General features: G+C 42.7%; 1 protein-coding gene across 2 annotated transcripts in view; it reads right to left on the bottom strand.

Moving 5' to 3' along the window:
• Nucleotides 1-9,592: 9,592 nt before the first annotated feature.
• The window catches only part of ache (acetylcholinesterase (Yt blood group)), a 31,310-nt gene continuing 23,554 nt past the window's right edge, over nt 9,593-17,348 (bottom strand). For both annotated transcript variants that reach the window (XM_014207183.2, XM_014207184.2), the window contains exon 11: nt 9,593-13,346. In XM_014207183.2, coding sequence (XP_014062658.1) covers nt 13,225-13,346 — 122 coding nt within the window. In that variant the 3' untranslated portion in view covers nt 9,593-13,224. The remainder of the gene's footprint in view (nt 13,347-17,348) is intronic.

Genomic DNA, 17,348 nt, shown 5'->3' with positions numbered 1-17,348 from the left:
TGATGGAGTAGCCACTATTAAGCACGGAAAATTAGTGATGTAGGCGAAAACAGTGGCAGTGATAGACATGGAGAAGGAGCAGCTTCCAACCAATAAATTATTGATAAAAAGGGTTCAACTGTTTCAGTTATTTGGAAGTGGTTTGGCTTTTTGAAGTCCGACAAAGAGCAGAGCAATGTTCGGTGCAAATTGTGCCGTAGACAGGTGGCTACCAAGTCTGGTAATACGACAAACCTTTTTCACCATCTGAAGCAAAATCCCTCTTTGGAACATGCAGAAAGTTTGAGTTTGCACCACGGTATTGATAAATGCCCCTCAAGCACCAGCCAATCTAGGGATGTTCGCCCGAAGCAGTCAACACTGACAACATTTTTACGTTTATGCAAAACAGACTGGTGCGAACGTGGTGAAGGCCGCTCAAATTAACAAATGGACCCGACTGCAATGTTTTGGACATCGTCTGCACTTGGCCAATGGTAAGTAACCTTGTCAACTGTGTATATTGAAGTGATTGGTTAGATTAAACTAAATGTGCATTTTATTTCAACAACTGATTAAGTTAAATATTACATTTGTACGTAACTAAAGGGATTATTGTTATTTTAAATTTTTATTAAAATCTCTTGATTTCTCTTAGAGAGAGTAGGTAGAGACAAATGGGTGGATCGAGCAATTGGAGTGTGTAAGAAAGTGGTAGGTGCCTTTTCCTATTGGTGGAAAAAGAAGAGGGACCTGGCAGTTGTTCAAAAAGAACACAACCTACCCCAGGGCAAGTTGGTGACAGAGTCGCCTACAAGGTGGGGATCACGTCAAAAGATGGTGCAAAGAGTAATGGAGCAGGAGAAAGCCATTTCACAGGTCATGTCCAGTGACAAGAAGACCCGGCACTTACCTCCCACCTATACAGATATAGATGTTCTTGAGTCCATCAACCAGGCATTGACCCCACTCCTAGTCTTATGTCAGTGTGTCTTACCTGAAGCCAGTACTACACCTGTTCAATACAGAGGTCATGAAACCTGATGATGGTGAAACAGAGCTCACCCAAACCATCAAAACGGTAGTCATGGACTATCTGAATGAGAAATATGATGACCTAGCCACAGATGACCTCCTGGACACAGCATCGTTAGTCGACCCTGGGTTAAAACACATTACATCAAAGAGGAGAAGGTGGGCCACATAAAAGCAAGAGCTGTCTCAGAGATGGTCAGTGACGGAGATGAAAACCCAAGCCCAGCACAGGGAGACGTTGCTGCTGCTGCTTCACCACAAATGCCAGCTAAAAAGAGAAAGTCACTGGGCAGTTTTTTCAAAAAACCATGCTCCACCACCACAGGTCTTACTGAAATCCAGCTGGTAGAAAAGGGACTCAGCTGCTACCTTCAGTCTCCTGATGCTGACGGTGAAACCAATCCACTGGACTGGCGGAAGATCCACCCAAAAAACTTTCCCGAAGTCAGCCACCTGGCAAAGCGCTACCTGTGCATTCCTGCGACCAGCTCCCCCTCAGAGTGTGTTTTTAGCACAGGTGGCAACATAGTGACCTGCCATAGGGCAGCTTTAAAGCCGGAGACAGTAGACAGACTTGTCTTTCTTGCTTGTAACTTGTAAGACAACAACGACTGGCTGATGTTTTGGTCACTTTTGAATGCTGGCGGTGCTTTCACTCTAGTGGTAGCATGAGACGGAGTCTACAACCCACACAAGTGGCTCAGGTAGTGCAGCTCATCCAGGATGGCACATCAATGCGAGCTGTGGCAAGAAGGTTTGCTGTGTCTGTCAGCGTAGTGTCCAGAGCATGGAGGCGCTACCAGGAGACAGGCCAGTACATCAGGAGACGTGGAGGAGGGCAACAACCCAGCAGCAGGACCGCTACCTCCGCCTTTGTGCAAGGAGGAGCACTGCCAGAGCCCTGCAAAATGACCTCCAGCAGGCCACAAATGTGCATGTGTCTGCTCAAACGGTCAGAAACAGACTCCATAAGGGTGGTATGAGGGCCCGACGTCCACAGGTGGGGGTTGTGCTTACAGCCCAACACCGTGCAGGACATTTGGCATTTGCTAGAGAACACCAAGATTGGCAAATTCGCCACTGGCGCCCTGTGCTCTTCACAGATGAAAGCAGGTTCACACTGAGCGCATGTGACAGACGTGACAGAGTCTGGAGACGCCGTGGAGAACGTTCTGCTGCCTGAAACATCCTCCAGCATGACCGGTTTGGCGGTGGGTCAGTCATGGTGTGGGGTGGCATTTCTTTGGGGGGCCGCACAGCCCTCCATGTGCTCGCCTGAGGTAGCCTGACTGCCATTAGGTACCGAGATGAGATCCTCAGACCCCTTGTGAGACCATATGCTGGTGCGGTTGGCCCTGGGTTCCTCCTAATGCAAGACAATGCTAGACCTCATGTGGCTGGAGTGTGTCAGCAGTTCCGGCAAGAGGAAGGAATTGATGCTATGGACTGGCCCGCCCGTTCCCCAGACCTGAATCCAATTGAGCACATCTGGGACATCATGTCTCGCTCCATCCACCAACGCCACGTTGCACCACAGACTGTCCAGGAGTTGGCGGATGCTTTAGTCCAGGTCTGGAAGAAGATCCCTCAGGAGACCATCCACCACCTCATCAGGAGCATGCCCAGGCGTTGTAGGGAGGTCATACAGGCACGTGGAGGCCACACACACTACTGAGCCTCATTTTGACTTGTTTTAAGGACATGACATCAAAGTTGGATCAGCCTGTAGTGTGGTTTTCCACTTTAATTTTGAGTGTGACTCCAAATCCAGACCTCCATGGGTTGATAAATTGGATTTCCATTGATTATTTTTGTGTGATTTTGTTGTCAGCACATTCAACTATGTAAAGAAAAAAGTATTTAATAAGATTATTTCTTTCATTCAGATCTAGGATGTGTTGTTTAAGTGTTCCCTTTATTTTTTTGAGCAGTGTATTTCCTATTTGAGATTCTTCAAGGTAGCCACCATTTGCCTTGATGACAGCCTTGCACACTCTCGGCATTCTCTCAACCAGCTTCATGAGGTAGTCACCTGGAATGCATTTCAATTAAAAGGTGTGCCTTGTTAGAAGTTAATTTGTGGAATTTATTTCCTTCTTAATGCGTTTGAGCCAATCAGTTGTGATTGGTAGGGGTGGTATACAGAAGATAGCCCAATTTGGTGAAAGACCCAGTCGATATTACGTCAAATACAGCTCAAATAAATAAAGAGAAACGACAGTCCATCGTTACTTTAAGACATGAAGGTCAGTCAATCTGGAAAATGTCAAGAACTTAAAAATTTTCTTCAAGTGCAGTCACAAAAAACATCAAGTGCTATGATGAAACTGGCTCTTATGAAGACCGCCACAGGAAAGGAAGACCCAGAGTTACCTCTGCTGCAGAGGATAAGCTCATTAGAGTTACCAGCCTTAGAAATTGCAGCCCAAATAAATGCTTCACAGTGTTCAAGAAACACCCACTGTTCAGAGGAGACTGTGTGAATCAGGCTGTCATAGTCGAATTGCTGCAAATAAACCACTATTAAAGGACACCAATAATAAGAAGAGAGTTGATTGGGACAAGAAACACAAGCAATTGACATTAGTCCAGTGGAAATCTGTCCTTTAGTCTGATGAGTCCTAATTTGAGATTTTTGGTTCCAACTGGCATGTCTTTGTGAGATGTGGAGTAGTTGAACGGATGATCTCCACATGTGTAGTTCCCACCGTGAAGCATGGAAGAGGAGGTGGGATGGTGTAGGGGTGCTTTTCTGGTGACACTGTTGGTGATTTATTTAGAATTCAAGGCACACGTAACCAGCATGGCTACCACAGCATTCTGCAGCAATACGCCATCCTATCTGGTTTGCGCTTATCATTTGTTTTTCAACAGGACGGACAGTGACCCAACACATCTCCAGGCTGTGTACGGGCTATTTGACCAAGAAGGAGAGTGATGGTATTTGGTATTTTATTAGGATCCCCATTAGCTGTTGGAAAAGCAGCAGCTACTCTTCCTGGGGTCCACGCAAAACATTAAACATAATACAGAATGACATGATACAGAACATCAATAGACAAGAACAGCTCAAGGACAGAACTACATAAATGTTTTAAAAAGGAACACGTAGCCTACATATCAATGCATACACTGGGCCAGACTGATTACCAGGACGTGTACTCAAAGCATGCACAGACCAACTGTCATGTGTCTTCACTGACATTTTCAACCTCTCCCTGACCGAGTCTGTAATACCTACATGTTTCAAGCAGACCACCATAGTCCCTGTGCCCAAGGAAGCGAAGGTAACCTGCCTAAATGATTACCGCCCCGTGGCAGTCATGTCGGTAGCCATGAAGTGCTTTGAAAGACTGGTCATGGCACACATCAACAGCATCCTCCTGGACACCCAAGACCCACTCCAATTCGCATATCGCCCCAACAGATCCACAGATGACGCAATCTCAATTTCACTCCATACTGCCCTTTCCCACCTGGACAAAAGGAACACCTATGTGAGAATGCTGTTCATTGACTACAGCTCAGCGTTCAACACCATAGTGCCCACGAAGCTCATCACTAAGCTAAGGACTCTAGGACTAAACACCTCCCTCTGCAACTGGATCCTGGACTTCCTGACGGGCCGCCCCCAGGTGGTAAGAGTAGGCAAGAACACGTCTGCCACGCTGATCCTTAACACTGGGGCCCCTCAGGGGTGTGTACTTAGTCCCCTCCTGTATTCTCTGTTCACCCACGACTGCGTGGCCAAACATGACTCCAACACCATCATTAAGTTTGCTGACAACACAACAGTGGTAGGCCTAATCACCGAGAACGATGAGATGGCCTATAGGGAGGAGGTCAGAGAACTGGCAGTGTGGTGCCAGGACAACAACCTCTCCCTCAATGTGAGCAAGACAAAGGAGCTGATTGTGGACTACAGGAAAAGGCGGGCCGAACAGGCCCCCATTAACATCGACGGGGCTGTAGTGGAGCGGGTCGAGTGTTTCAAGTTCCTTGGTGTCCACATCACCAACGAACTCTCATGGTCCAAACATACCAAGACAGTCGTGACGAGGGCACGACAAAACCTTGTCCCCCTCAGGAGACTGAAAAGATTTGGCATAGGTCCCCAGATCCTCAAAAGATTTTGGCGCTCCGGTACCACTTGCCGTGCCGTAGCAGAGAAAACAGCCCTCTGATTACAATTAAGTGCAGAACGTGCCACTGTGTTCTGCGCTAGCTGCAGCTTAACTAGGTCTTTCCTTGCAGAACTGGACCACACGACTGGACAATAATCAAGATTAGACAAAACTAGAGCCTGCAGAACTTGCTTTTTGGAGTGTGGTGTCAAAAAAGCAGAGCATCTTTTTATTATGGCCAGACCTCTCCCCATCTTTACAAACGTTGAGTCTATATGTTTTGACCAATCTAAAGTAACGCCAAGTAATTTAGTCTCCTCAACTTGTTCAACAGCCACACCATTCATTACCAGATTCAGCTGAGGTCTAGAACTTAAGGAATGATTTGTACGAAATACAATGCTCTTAATTTTAGAGATGTTCAGTACCAGTTTATTACTGGCCACCCATTCCAAAACAGATTGCAACTCTTTGTTAAGGGTTTCAGTGAGTTCATTAGCTGTGGTTGCTGATGCATATATGGTTGAATCATCAGAATACATGGACACACATGCTTTTTTTAATGCCAGTGGCAGGTCATTGGTAAAAATAGAAAAGAGTAGAGGGCCTAGAGAGCTGCCCTGAGGTACACCACACTTTACATGTTTGACATTAGAGAAGCTTCCATTAAAGAAAACCTTTTGAGTTCTATTAGATAGATAGCTCTGAATCCACGATATGGCAGAGGTTGAAAAGCCACAACACACGTTTTTCAAAAACAGGTTATGGTCAATAATATCAAAGGCTGCACTGAAATCTAACAGTACAGCTCCCACAATCTTCTTATGATCAATTTCTTTCAACCAATCATCAGTCATGTGTGTCAGTGCAGTACGTGTTGAGTGCCCTTCTCTATAAGCATGCTGAAAGTATGTTGTTCATTTGTTTACAGAGAAATAGCATTGTATTTGGTCAAACACAATTTTTCCCAACAGTTTGCTAAGAGCTGGCAGCAAGCTTATAGGTCTGCTGTTAGAACCATTAAAGGCCGCTTTACCACTCTTGGGTAGCGGAATTACTTTGGGTTCTCTCCAGGCCTGAAGATAAAGACTTTTCTCTAGGCTCAGATTACAAATATGACAGATAGGAGTGGCTATAGAGTCAGCTACCATCCTCAGTAGCTTTCCATCTAAGTTGTTAATGCCAGGAGGTTTGTCATTATTGATCGATAACAACAATTTTTCCACCTCTCCCACACTAACTTTACAAAATTCAATTTTGCAATGGTTTTCTTTCATTATTTGTTTTTTATGCATGAATACAATTGCTCACCGTTCGTTGTTGGCCTTTTCTGCCTAAGTTTGCCCACTTTGCCAATGAAATAATCATAAAAATATTTGGCAACATCAAATGGTTTCATGATTAATAAGCCATCTGATTCGATGAAAGATGGAGTTGAATTTGTTTTTCTGCCCATAATTTCATTTAAATAACTCCAAAGTTTTTTTCCATCATTCTTTATATCATTGATATTGGCTTAATACAGTTTCTTGTTCTTTTTGTCACATAATTTCTCAATTTGCAGTAAGTAAGCCAGTCAGATGTGCAGCCAGACTTATTATCCACTCCTTTTGCCCCATCTCTTTCAACCATACAGTTTTTTAATTCCTCATAAATCCATGGAGCCTTAACAGTTCTAACAGTCAGTTTCTTAACAGGTGCGGCGTGTTTATCAATCATTGGAAGAAGTAATTTCATAAATTCATCAAGTGCAGTGTCTGGATGCTCCTCATTAATCACATCTGACCAACAATTTTTTTTAACATCACCCACATAAGAGTCACAGCAAAATCTTTTGTATGATCTCTTATAAGCTATTTTAGGCCCAGCTGTTGGAACTTTGGCTTTCCTGGATATAGCCACTATATTGTGATCACTGCATCCAATGGGTACAAATACAGCTTTAAAACAAAGTTCTACAGTATTAGTAAAAATGTGATCGATACATGTGGATGATCTTGCTCCTGTAGTGTTTGTAAACACCCTGGTAGGTTGATTAATAACCTGAACCAGATTACAGGCACTGGTTACAGTAAGAAGATTCATCTTGAGCGGACAGCTTGATGCAAACCAGTCAATATTCAGGTCCCCAAGAAAGTAGAACTCTCTGTTTACGTCACATACACTATCAAGCATTTTGCACATATTATTTAGATACTGACTGTTAGCACTTGGTGGCCTATACCAGCACCCCAAAAGAAAAGGCTTTAGATGTGCCAAGTGAACTTGCAACCACAACACTTCAATAACATGGAGTGCTGCATCAGATGACCTGGCCTCCACATTCACTTGACCTTAACCCAATTGGGATGGTTTGTGATGAGTTGGACTGCAGAGGGAATGAAAAGAAGAAAACAAGTGCTCAGCATATGTGGGAACGCCTTCAAGACTGTTGGAAAAGCATTCCAGGTGAAGTTGGTTGAGAGAATCCCGAGAGTGTGCAATGCGGTCATCAAGGCAAACGGTGGTTACTTTGAAGAATCTCAAATCTAAAATGTATTTTGATTTGTTTCACAATTTTTTTGCATACTACATGATTCCATATGTGTTCTTTCATTGTTTTGATGTCTTCACTATTTTTCTACAATGTAGAAAATATAAAAAATAAAGACAAACCCTTGAATGAGTAGGTGTGACTGGTACTGTGTGCCATTCAGAGGGTGAATGGGCAAGACAAAAGATTTTGTGCTTTTGAACAGGTTATTGTAGCAGGCGTCAGACACACTGCGTTGAGTGTGTCAAGAACTTAAAAGCTGCTGTATTTTTCACGCACAACAGTTTCGCACAACAGTGTATTAAGAATGGTCCACCACTCAGAGGACATCCAGCCAACTTGACACAACTGTGGGAAGCATTGGAGTAAACATGGGCCAGCATCCCTGTGGAACGCTTTTGACACCTTGTAGAGTCCATGTCCCGACGAATTGAGGCTGTTCTGAGGGCAAAACGGGGTGCAACTCAATATTAAGAAAGTGAGGCCAATGGTGACTTTAAAACAGTTACAGAGTTTAATGGCTGTGACAGGAGAAAACTGAGGATGGATTAACAACATTGTAGTTACTTCACAATACTAACCTAATTGACTGAGTGAATAGAAAGAAGCCTGTACTGAATACAAAAAATAATAATGTGCAAATATTGTACAAAAAAAAAATAATAATTAGCAAATATTGTACAATCCAGGGGTGCAAAGCTCTTAAAGACTTACCCAGAAAGACTCACAGCTGTAACTGCTGGCATAGGTAACATGTATTGACACAGGGGTGTGAATACTTATGTAAAATCTATATTTTTGTATTTCATTTTCAATACATTTGCAAAAATATGTCATTATGGGGTATTATGTGTAGATTGGTGAGAGAATAAAATCTATTTAATCAGTTTTAAATTCAGGCTGTAACACAACAACATGTCGAATAAGTCAAGGGGTATGAATACTTTCTGAAGGCACTGTAGTACAACTTTGCCTCTTTCGCTCTGATCCAGAAATACTTAAAGAAATTAAGAGTACCGATATTTCTGTCTGAGCATAGCTAGCAAGCCCAGGCAACCTCTTCTGCCTCATGTTACCAAAACCCGGTCCACCGTGTTTGATTGACAGGTCTAACACATCGAAAACGCAAAGGACCAATACATTTTTTTTTTTAAATAGCAAAATGAAGCATTGCGATTGATTTATCTAATTTTAGTGATAATTGGAATTTTTCCAGTCTTAAGTATGTAAAAGCCTTGTCAATTGCTAATTAAGAATAATCTTTATTTTTGTCACAATTCATGCCATCAGAACAAGGAAATGAAATGGCAAACATGAGAAATGATTTATCATTTAAGCATTTACTTTTAATTATACACTTTGCTATTTCTTTTTCAAAGTCCATTGAAAATCATAATGCAATATCTTTTTTTGCATTTCAATTCAAATTTTGTCACAAAATGCATACCCATTTAGGAAAAGGAATTGCAAACATGCTATTGATTTACCATTTGCTTTCCCAATTGAAATGTGTATATTGTTCTTCGTACTTTGTTACTATTGCCTATTGTATGTTGCCTCTGTGTTTGCGGTGTTGTGTAATGTGCAGGTAGCATATACATTCATATAGTCCTTCCCTTGTTAATAGCTTTGTTGCTCTACTTGTGCCATCAGTTATTGTATTGTGTACGGTGTATTCATTACCCCTGTTTTCTGTTCATTACGAACCACTAGTATTCCACGTCCTTTCCACATACATCTCCATGCACAGTTCTACGTTCCTGTGTGTGTGTGAATATAGTTCCCTGTGCGTTGACTCTTGGGCTGCCTTATTTACCTCTAACCGTGGGCGGTGTCAGTGGGTCACAGACCAGCAAACACGTAACCCGTGTTGCGCTCTTTCAGTAAGGAAAGGAAGAGAGAGAGAGCAATAGACTCGGTATTAGAGGTAAGCAAGCATGGTGTCTTTATTTTGTTCCAATTTGACAAACAACAAGCTGGCATTCATGAATACATACTTCTACAAAAGCCATTCTAATGTATTATTTAAAGTACTAGCGACTGTAACAAATGATGCAGAAGTAGTAGTACTGTAATAGTACAGTAGTGTTACTAGTTTAAACTGTATATACTATATACAGTAGATACTATGCTGTATATACCCATAATACTGTATATACTCTATATACTGTTTAGACTAGTATACTGTAGTAGTACTGTACTAATACTGTTGGATTGAAAAAGGAAAAATAAAAATAATAATATAACAATTCAAATAAAAATATGGCACTCTTTATATATATTATATTGCTTTGTCAATCTTCATCATCATCGTCATAATCATCATCATCGTTGTCATCATCATACAATAAATGTCATATATTTAGTTATCAATGTGTTATATTATTGCTAACATCAACTGTAATTTCAAAGCTATAATAATTGTAATAATAATCAAAATACATATCAGAACATCAGGGGTATTATATTGTTACAGAAAATAACTGTCATAAATTTGGAGTAGAATACAGAGAGGGGGGGGGTTGTTGCTCTGGACATGCATAAAGGGATATCATTGGAGGAGAAAGGGTAAGCAGGCCCTCTTATTGGAAAAGAGGTGCTTGAGCAGCTGTCACTCAGTCATCATCGGAACACTCACGCAGCCAATCCGTACATACACACGCATTCTGTTCAGTCAAACAAAGTGGATGCGTCCCAAATGGCAACCCATTCCCTATATAGTGCACAACTTTTGACCCGAGCCCTTTGGGCCCTGATGAAAAGTAACGCACTATGTGGGGAATAGGGTGCCATTTGGGACTCAACCAGTATCTAAATAATTACAGATAGTCTTTGACTTTTTTATTTTATATATATATATTTTTTAAAGCTAGACTACTCTACTCCAGTCGTTAAATAGGAGTTGTACATGCCGGTGAATAAACCAATCATAATGATTCGCAGAAAGACCCACTGACCAATCACAAGGCTGATCCTGATCCCTTCCACAATGTCAACAAACGCAAGTTCAAATAAATATGACATTACACATATGACATCACAAAAGTATGACATCATGCAAAAACTGTATAGAGACGGGCGGATGGACACAGACAATTAGACAAAGGCAAGCAGACACAGAGAGACAGAGGTGGACACAGATGGACAAACAAACAAACAAAAGGTAGACTCACCGTGACAGACAATTAGACACACATTCAGAGAACACACAAAGACAGATAGACCGACGGACGGATTTATCATGTCAAAGTCCCTACGAGAGCAGCCAAACTCAGAACAATCTCAACAGATACGGAAGTGATCGATAAACCCTCCAGACAGTCTCTTATACTCTGACATCTGTAGTTGGTTTAAACCTGAAGAATGCAACTGCAAAATAAAATATTGAAAAAGAGTAATATTAACCCACACATAGTACTTATATGTCACATTAATGATAAATAACCTTAGTATAGACAAGAGTGGAGTACGTAACCCTGTTTTCTTTTTTCCCTCCATCTTCCCCTCTCTTTTTATCTTTACCCTCTCTCTCTCCATTTCCCACTCACCCTAGCTCCATCTCTCATTCCCCTCCCTCTCCATCTCTCATCTCTCCTACCCATGCTCTCAATCTCTCACCCCTCTCTCACCCTCCTCCCTCTCTCTCCATCAGCCCCGGCCACTGCAGCAGAGCAGTGCAGTACAGCCCAGCCAGGCCTGTCAGTCTCATAGCCAGCGAATGGCTGACGCAGCATCCTGTCGTTTCACTGGAGCACTGAATTACACACACACACACACACACACACACACACACACACACACACACACTGAGTGAATTACTTCAGTCTCCATTAGACTAACGAGAACCGTTCGTCCTCTGGGGACATGGCGAGATGGAGGAGAGAGAGATGGAGGGGAAGGTGGAGAGAGAGGGGGGGTTGAGACGGGAGAGAGATGGATAGGACAAAAGAGAGAGATGGAGGGGAGCGAGACACATCGACCCGTTGGCACGGAGACAATATTAGTAGTATGCACACACACACACACACCCTCACGCCCACAAAATATAATACTTTACTGCATTCTGATGCTAGAACAAACAACAGTGGGTGTGACTGACGTTCACAAGTGCTTGGCTACATATAGGTGATTGACAGAGGTATGTGGATATATACCGACAAGTGCATACAAACACTATCGCTCTCTCACACACCGAAACACACACACCGAAACACACACACACCGAAACACACAGAGTGGATTGAGAAACGTGCACGGAGTTCAGCGATGAAGTTCAGCGATGAACAAGATAGACATGTGTGACATATAACATGACTACATGTCTATCTTGTTGATCGCTGAACTTGTGAGTATTGGTCCTCCGTGCACGTTTTTCAATCCACTCTGTGTGTGTGTGTGTGTGTGTGTGTGTGTTTGGTGTGTGAGAGAGCGATAGTGTGTGTATATGAACTTTGTATGCACTTGTCTGTTTATATCCATGTAGTGCAACACACACACACAGTCTAATTGTTTTTATCCAGTATAGTTATTTTCTAAACCAGCACACAGAGATTTACATGGCTCCAGATTCCTATAATAATTGATCAGAGGTTTTAGGTTTGGACCCACCCAGACTACATCCCAAATCCCACCCTATTCCATGTACTACTTTCGACCAGAGCTTAGTAGTGCACTTATGTAGGGATTAGGGTGTAATTTGAGATGCAAAAAAAGACGCTACACAGACACAGATTGTATTTCTGAATCCCACCCTTTTCCATATGGAGTGCACTACTTTCAACCAGAGCTTAGTAGTGCACTATATAGGGAATAGGGTGTCATTTGAGACACAGGAGAAGACACTACACAGATAGAACAGCAGATCACCTAACCAATACAGTCAGAGAGAAAGAAAGAAGGATAGAAGAACGGGGGGGAAGGACATATATACGAGATAGACGAACGACAAGTGAACGGATACATTGTTAGACAGTGAAACAGTGTTCATAATAGCTGTTTTAAATAAAGATCATTAAAAATAAGCAGATAGCGAGATTTGTATCAACTGGAAAATAATAAAGTGAAGTAAAAAAAATAAGAGTGATGTGGAACAGAGGTTCAGTCATACCACACTTCCACACACACACACACACACACACACACACACACACACACACACACACACACACACACACATGCCCACGGATGCATGCATGCATACACGCACACACACACATACACACAGTCTTCAGAGGTATTGTAATGACACACCTTTGAAATGTTCACCTTTTCACAGCCTTCATCAATGACCACCTCCTTCCATAATAAATTTGATGCTGATAAATTGTCAGCTTATGGACGTGTTTTAGGCAGCCAAACATCTGCAATGGAAACAAACAAAAAACACACAGAAAATATGATTTGTGATACAGTAAATGTGATTTTGTGGGGGAAAGGAATCCACTGTTTGACCTTCGTCGAGTTAAATTGCAAGCCTTAAACAAATTATATCACATGAAGAATTGTAGGAAACTATGGAAGGACAAGGTCTTCATCATCTCTTTCTTTCTCTCCTCAGAGGTCAGTGCAGCGCTCCTGCTTGCTGTAATGGTCGAACTGGCTCTTCCAGTGCATCATGTAGGAGGACCAACGATGGAACTCCACCTTCCACTGACGCTCCGCCTCATCTATGTTATCTGGGGAGGAGGAGAGAGAGAGAGAGAGAGAGAGAGAGAGATTACCACAAGTGAAAGACAGCGTCACCACTGTCACATACAGATGGAATCACACAATATCAGACATAATCCGAAAGGAACCCGAGAGACAGTAGGGGAAGACCCAGGAAGCAACATCATCCCTGTTTATCTGACCAGGGGTCATAGGTCATAGGTCAGGAAACTAACCAGGCATGTTTCACACAAACCTCTAACAGTAAAACACAGTGGCTTTTTGGGTTTGGAACATTTCCAATGAAAAGTTGGCATTATACTCATGTTTGGGTTTTTGGTATACAAAGATGGATCACACACACAGTGAATCAAGTGGCTATTGACATATGTTCTGTTTCTCACAGCAAAGGCCTTCTGGGAATACTGACAAAGGAAGAGGGAAAGAAGGAGGGATGAAACAGAAGTGTTGTACATAAAAACATTTTTTTTTAATATGCAAAATAAAAGGATAAGAAAGTAGAGAGAAAGGGAGTTTTAGAGGCTTCTCACTGCGCCAGCCAAGATTGAGAATGATTTAAAATACCTGTTTTGTATGAAATAAATAAATAAATATATATATATATATAAATAAAAGAAGTTGTGAGATAAAATGATATCAGCAAAAAGATACGGGAATTCAGATTGAAAGGAGAGTGGATGGTGAAGTCAAAAATAGAAAAAAGGTCTAAGTTTGGAGAGAACAGAAAAAGCACAAGGCCCCAGAATGAGCTAAATAAGGCCTGGACAGCAGTGATGTCATAGAAGAGAAATAGAACTAGAGATGGAGTGGAAGGACCAGAGGGATTCCGTGATTCCCTTCATCCTGCTAACCTTTCTGGCTAAATCTAACATTTTCTGATCTGATTCTATTTATTGTCAATTAGACTTTATTGTACACATTCACAGCTTAAAGCTGAATTGCAGTAAAAAGGCAAAATTAGAAAAGGTGATAAAAGTTAGTTCAAGAAGAAAAAAGTATGGAGAGTGAAGTCTTGACAGGTCCGGATGGTGCCTGCTCTTCTTGGTGAAGGCCTCTATTCTTCTTGTAGTTGAGTTGAATGGTACTAGGGAGGGAAAGGTTTTATAATGGTGATGGTGGTGCTGGAGTTGACTAGCCGGTCCTGACGTTCTCAATTCGCAGCTCTCTGTGGCAACTGGACGACTCCTCCACTAGCAATGTGTAGCACCCACTTGGGTGATGCTTCTTCTGCTGCCGAAAGAGCTCACCACACATCAGTCCAGTGTATAAAGTCACCCTCACTAAGAGGGAGCCTTCTGCCATCTCCACACTTCAGTCCTCTCACTTTGGGTGGTTGAAAATAGAAGCCGGGTGCTGAATGATTTTATACAAGGTGAAGCTTACTGTATGGCTGCCGCCTTGAGAGCTCCGACCCAACTTAGCTATTTTGTGACTATTTGGGCGTTTATCGTTACTTTTTTTGCACTAAATGTATCCGCTATCATTTCATATTGATCGACAAAAACATTTGAACATCAGATCGGAAGTTACTAACCTCAATTTCGGCTTCAACTTTGACTCATCCGACCTGGGCTCTTTATGTCCCTCCGATCCAATCTTCGGGCTACCCAAGAGGAAACACCAGCGAAAAAGAGGCAAGAGATCGGGCGTCCTGCTGAGACTAAGGCAAAAGGAAAACTGGCCACCACTTCCCTCCATTCTATTGGCCACTTAATAATAAGATGACATCCGATCGTGGATTTGCTATCAACGGGACTCTCGAAAATGCAATATTCTCTGTTTTTCTGAAACATGGCTTTCGGACAAGATACCCCGCATGGCTATCCAACTCGATGGATTCTCTATTCTTCGAGCAGACAGGTCATTGGATTCAGGGAAATCCAGAGGGGGAGGGGTATGTCTCTTCATCAACAACAGATGGTGTGCAGACTCTAGTGCAGTGGAAGTTTCAACCTATTGTTCACCCATCTTGGTATACCTGATGGTCAAATGCCGACCATTCTACCTCGTAAGAGAGTTATCTGTTATCGTGACTGATGTACATATTCCACCTCAGGACAACAACAACAACAAGCTGGCACTTAATAAACTGTACGAGGCTATAAACAAGCAGGAAACAATGCACCCGGAGGCTGCTAATTCTTGTTGCCTGCGATTTTTGTTCCACGTCAATGCATTTTATGCACGTGAACTCAATGCATTTTATGCACGCTTCGACAAAAACAACACCAATCCGTGCACGAGGGTCCCCGCCGTCCCAGAGGACTGGGCGATTTCGCTCTCCGAGGCTGACGTGAGTAAGGTTTCTGATTCTGATCAACACTTGCAAGGCTGCAGGGCCGAAAGAGATTCCAGGACGAATTCTCAGAGCATGCACAGACCACCTGGTAGGCACCTTCACGTTTATTTTCGACCTCTCCTTGTCCCAGCCTGTAATCCCCACGTCTCAAGCTGACCACCATCATTCCTGTTCCCAAGAACTCTAAGGCTACCTGCGATGCAATCTCAATTGAACTTCACACTGCCCTCTACCACCTGGACAAGAGGAATACCTATGTGAGACTGCTGTTCATCGACTACAGATCAGAGTTCAACACCATAGTGCCCTCCAAGCTCGGGACCCTGGGACTGAACACCTCCCTCTGCAACTGGACCCTGGACTTCCTGACGGGCTGACCACTGGTCACTATTACTCCTGTTTACAAGCATATATTACCATTAGTATATTACCATATGTATTTATATATTCCTGCCACCAGACACTTTTTAACTCTGATACATGTATATCCTACTCCCAGTCACTTTTTATGACTTTTTATATATAAACCCACCTCAGCTACTCACATTGAATAAGGTACTGACACTGACCTGTATATACAGTGTATTCGGAAAGTATTCAGACACATTCCATTTTTCCACATTTTGTTATGTTACAGCCTTATTCTAATATTGATTAAATCATTTTTTCCCCTCATCAATCTACACACAATACCCCATAATGACAAAGCGAAAACAGGTTTTTATAAATAAATAAGTAACTGAACTACCTTATGTACATAAGTATTCAGACGCTTTGCTATGAGACTCGACATTGAGCTCAGGTGCATCCTGTTTCCATTGGTTATCCTTGAGATGTTCCTACAACGTTATTGGAGTCCACCTGTGTAAATTAAATTGATTGGACATGATTTGGAAAGGCGCACACCTGTCTGTATAAGGTCCCAAAGTTGACAGTGCATGTCAGAGCAAAAACCAAGCCATGAAGTCGAAGGATTTGTCCGTAGAGCTCCGAGACAGGATTGTGTCTAGGCAGAGATCTAGTGAAGGGTACCAAAAAATGTATGCAGCATCGAAGGTCCCCAAGAACATAGTGGCTTCCATCATTCTTAAATGGAAGAAGTTTGGAACCACCAAGACTCTTTCTAGAGCTGGCCGCCCGGACAAACTGAGCAATCAGGGGAGAAGGGCCTTGGTCAGGGAGGTGATCAAGAAGCTGATGGTCACTCTGACAGAGCTCCAGAGTTCCTCTGTGGAGATGGGAGAACTTTCCAGAAGGACAACCATCTCTGCAGCACTCCACCAATCAGGCCTTTATGGTAGAGTGGCCAGACGGAAGCCACTCCTCAGTAAAAGACACATGACAACCTGCTTGGAGTTTGCCAAAAGGCACTTAAAGACTCTCAGACCATGAGAAACGAGATTCTCTGGTCTGATGAAATCAAGATTGAACTCTTTGGCCTGAATGTCAAGTGTCACATCTGGAGGAAACCTGGCACAATCCCTACGGTGAAGCATGGTGGTGCCAGCATTATGCTGTGGGGATGTTTTTCAGAGGCAGAGACTGAGAGTCAGGATCAATGGTAAGATGAACGGAGCAAATTACAGAGAGATCCTTGATAAAAACCTGCTGCAGAGCGCTCAGGACATCAGACTGGGGCGAAGGTTCACCTTCCAACAGGACAATGACTCTAAGCACACAGCCAAGACGACGCAGGAGTGGCTTCGGGACA

This window comes from Salmo salar, chromosome ssa07 (genome assembly GCF_905237065.1).
Source record: "Salmo salar chromosome ssa07, Ssal_v3.1, whole genome shotgun sequence".
Classification (NCBI taxonomy): Eukaryota; Metazoa; Chordata; class Actinopteri; order Salmoniformes; family Salmonidae; genus Salmo; species Salmo salar.
The sequence above is the reverse complement of the archived record's forward strand: the minus strand, read 5'-3'. Positions and strand labels throughout refer to the sequence as shown.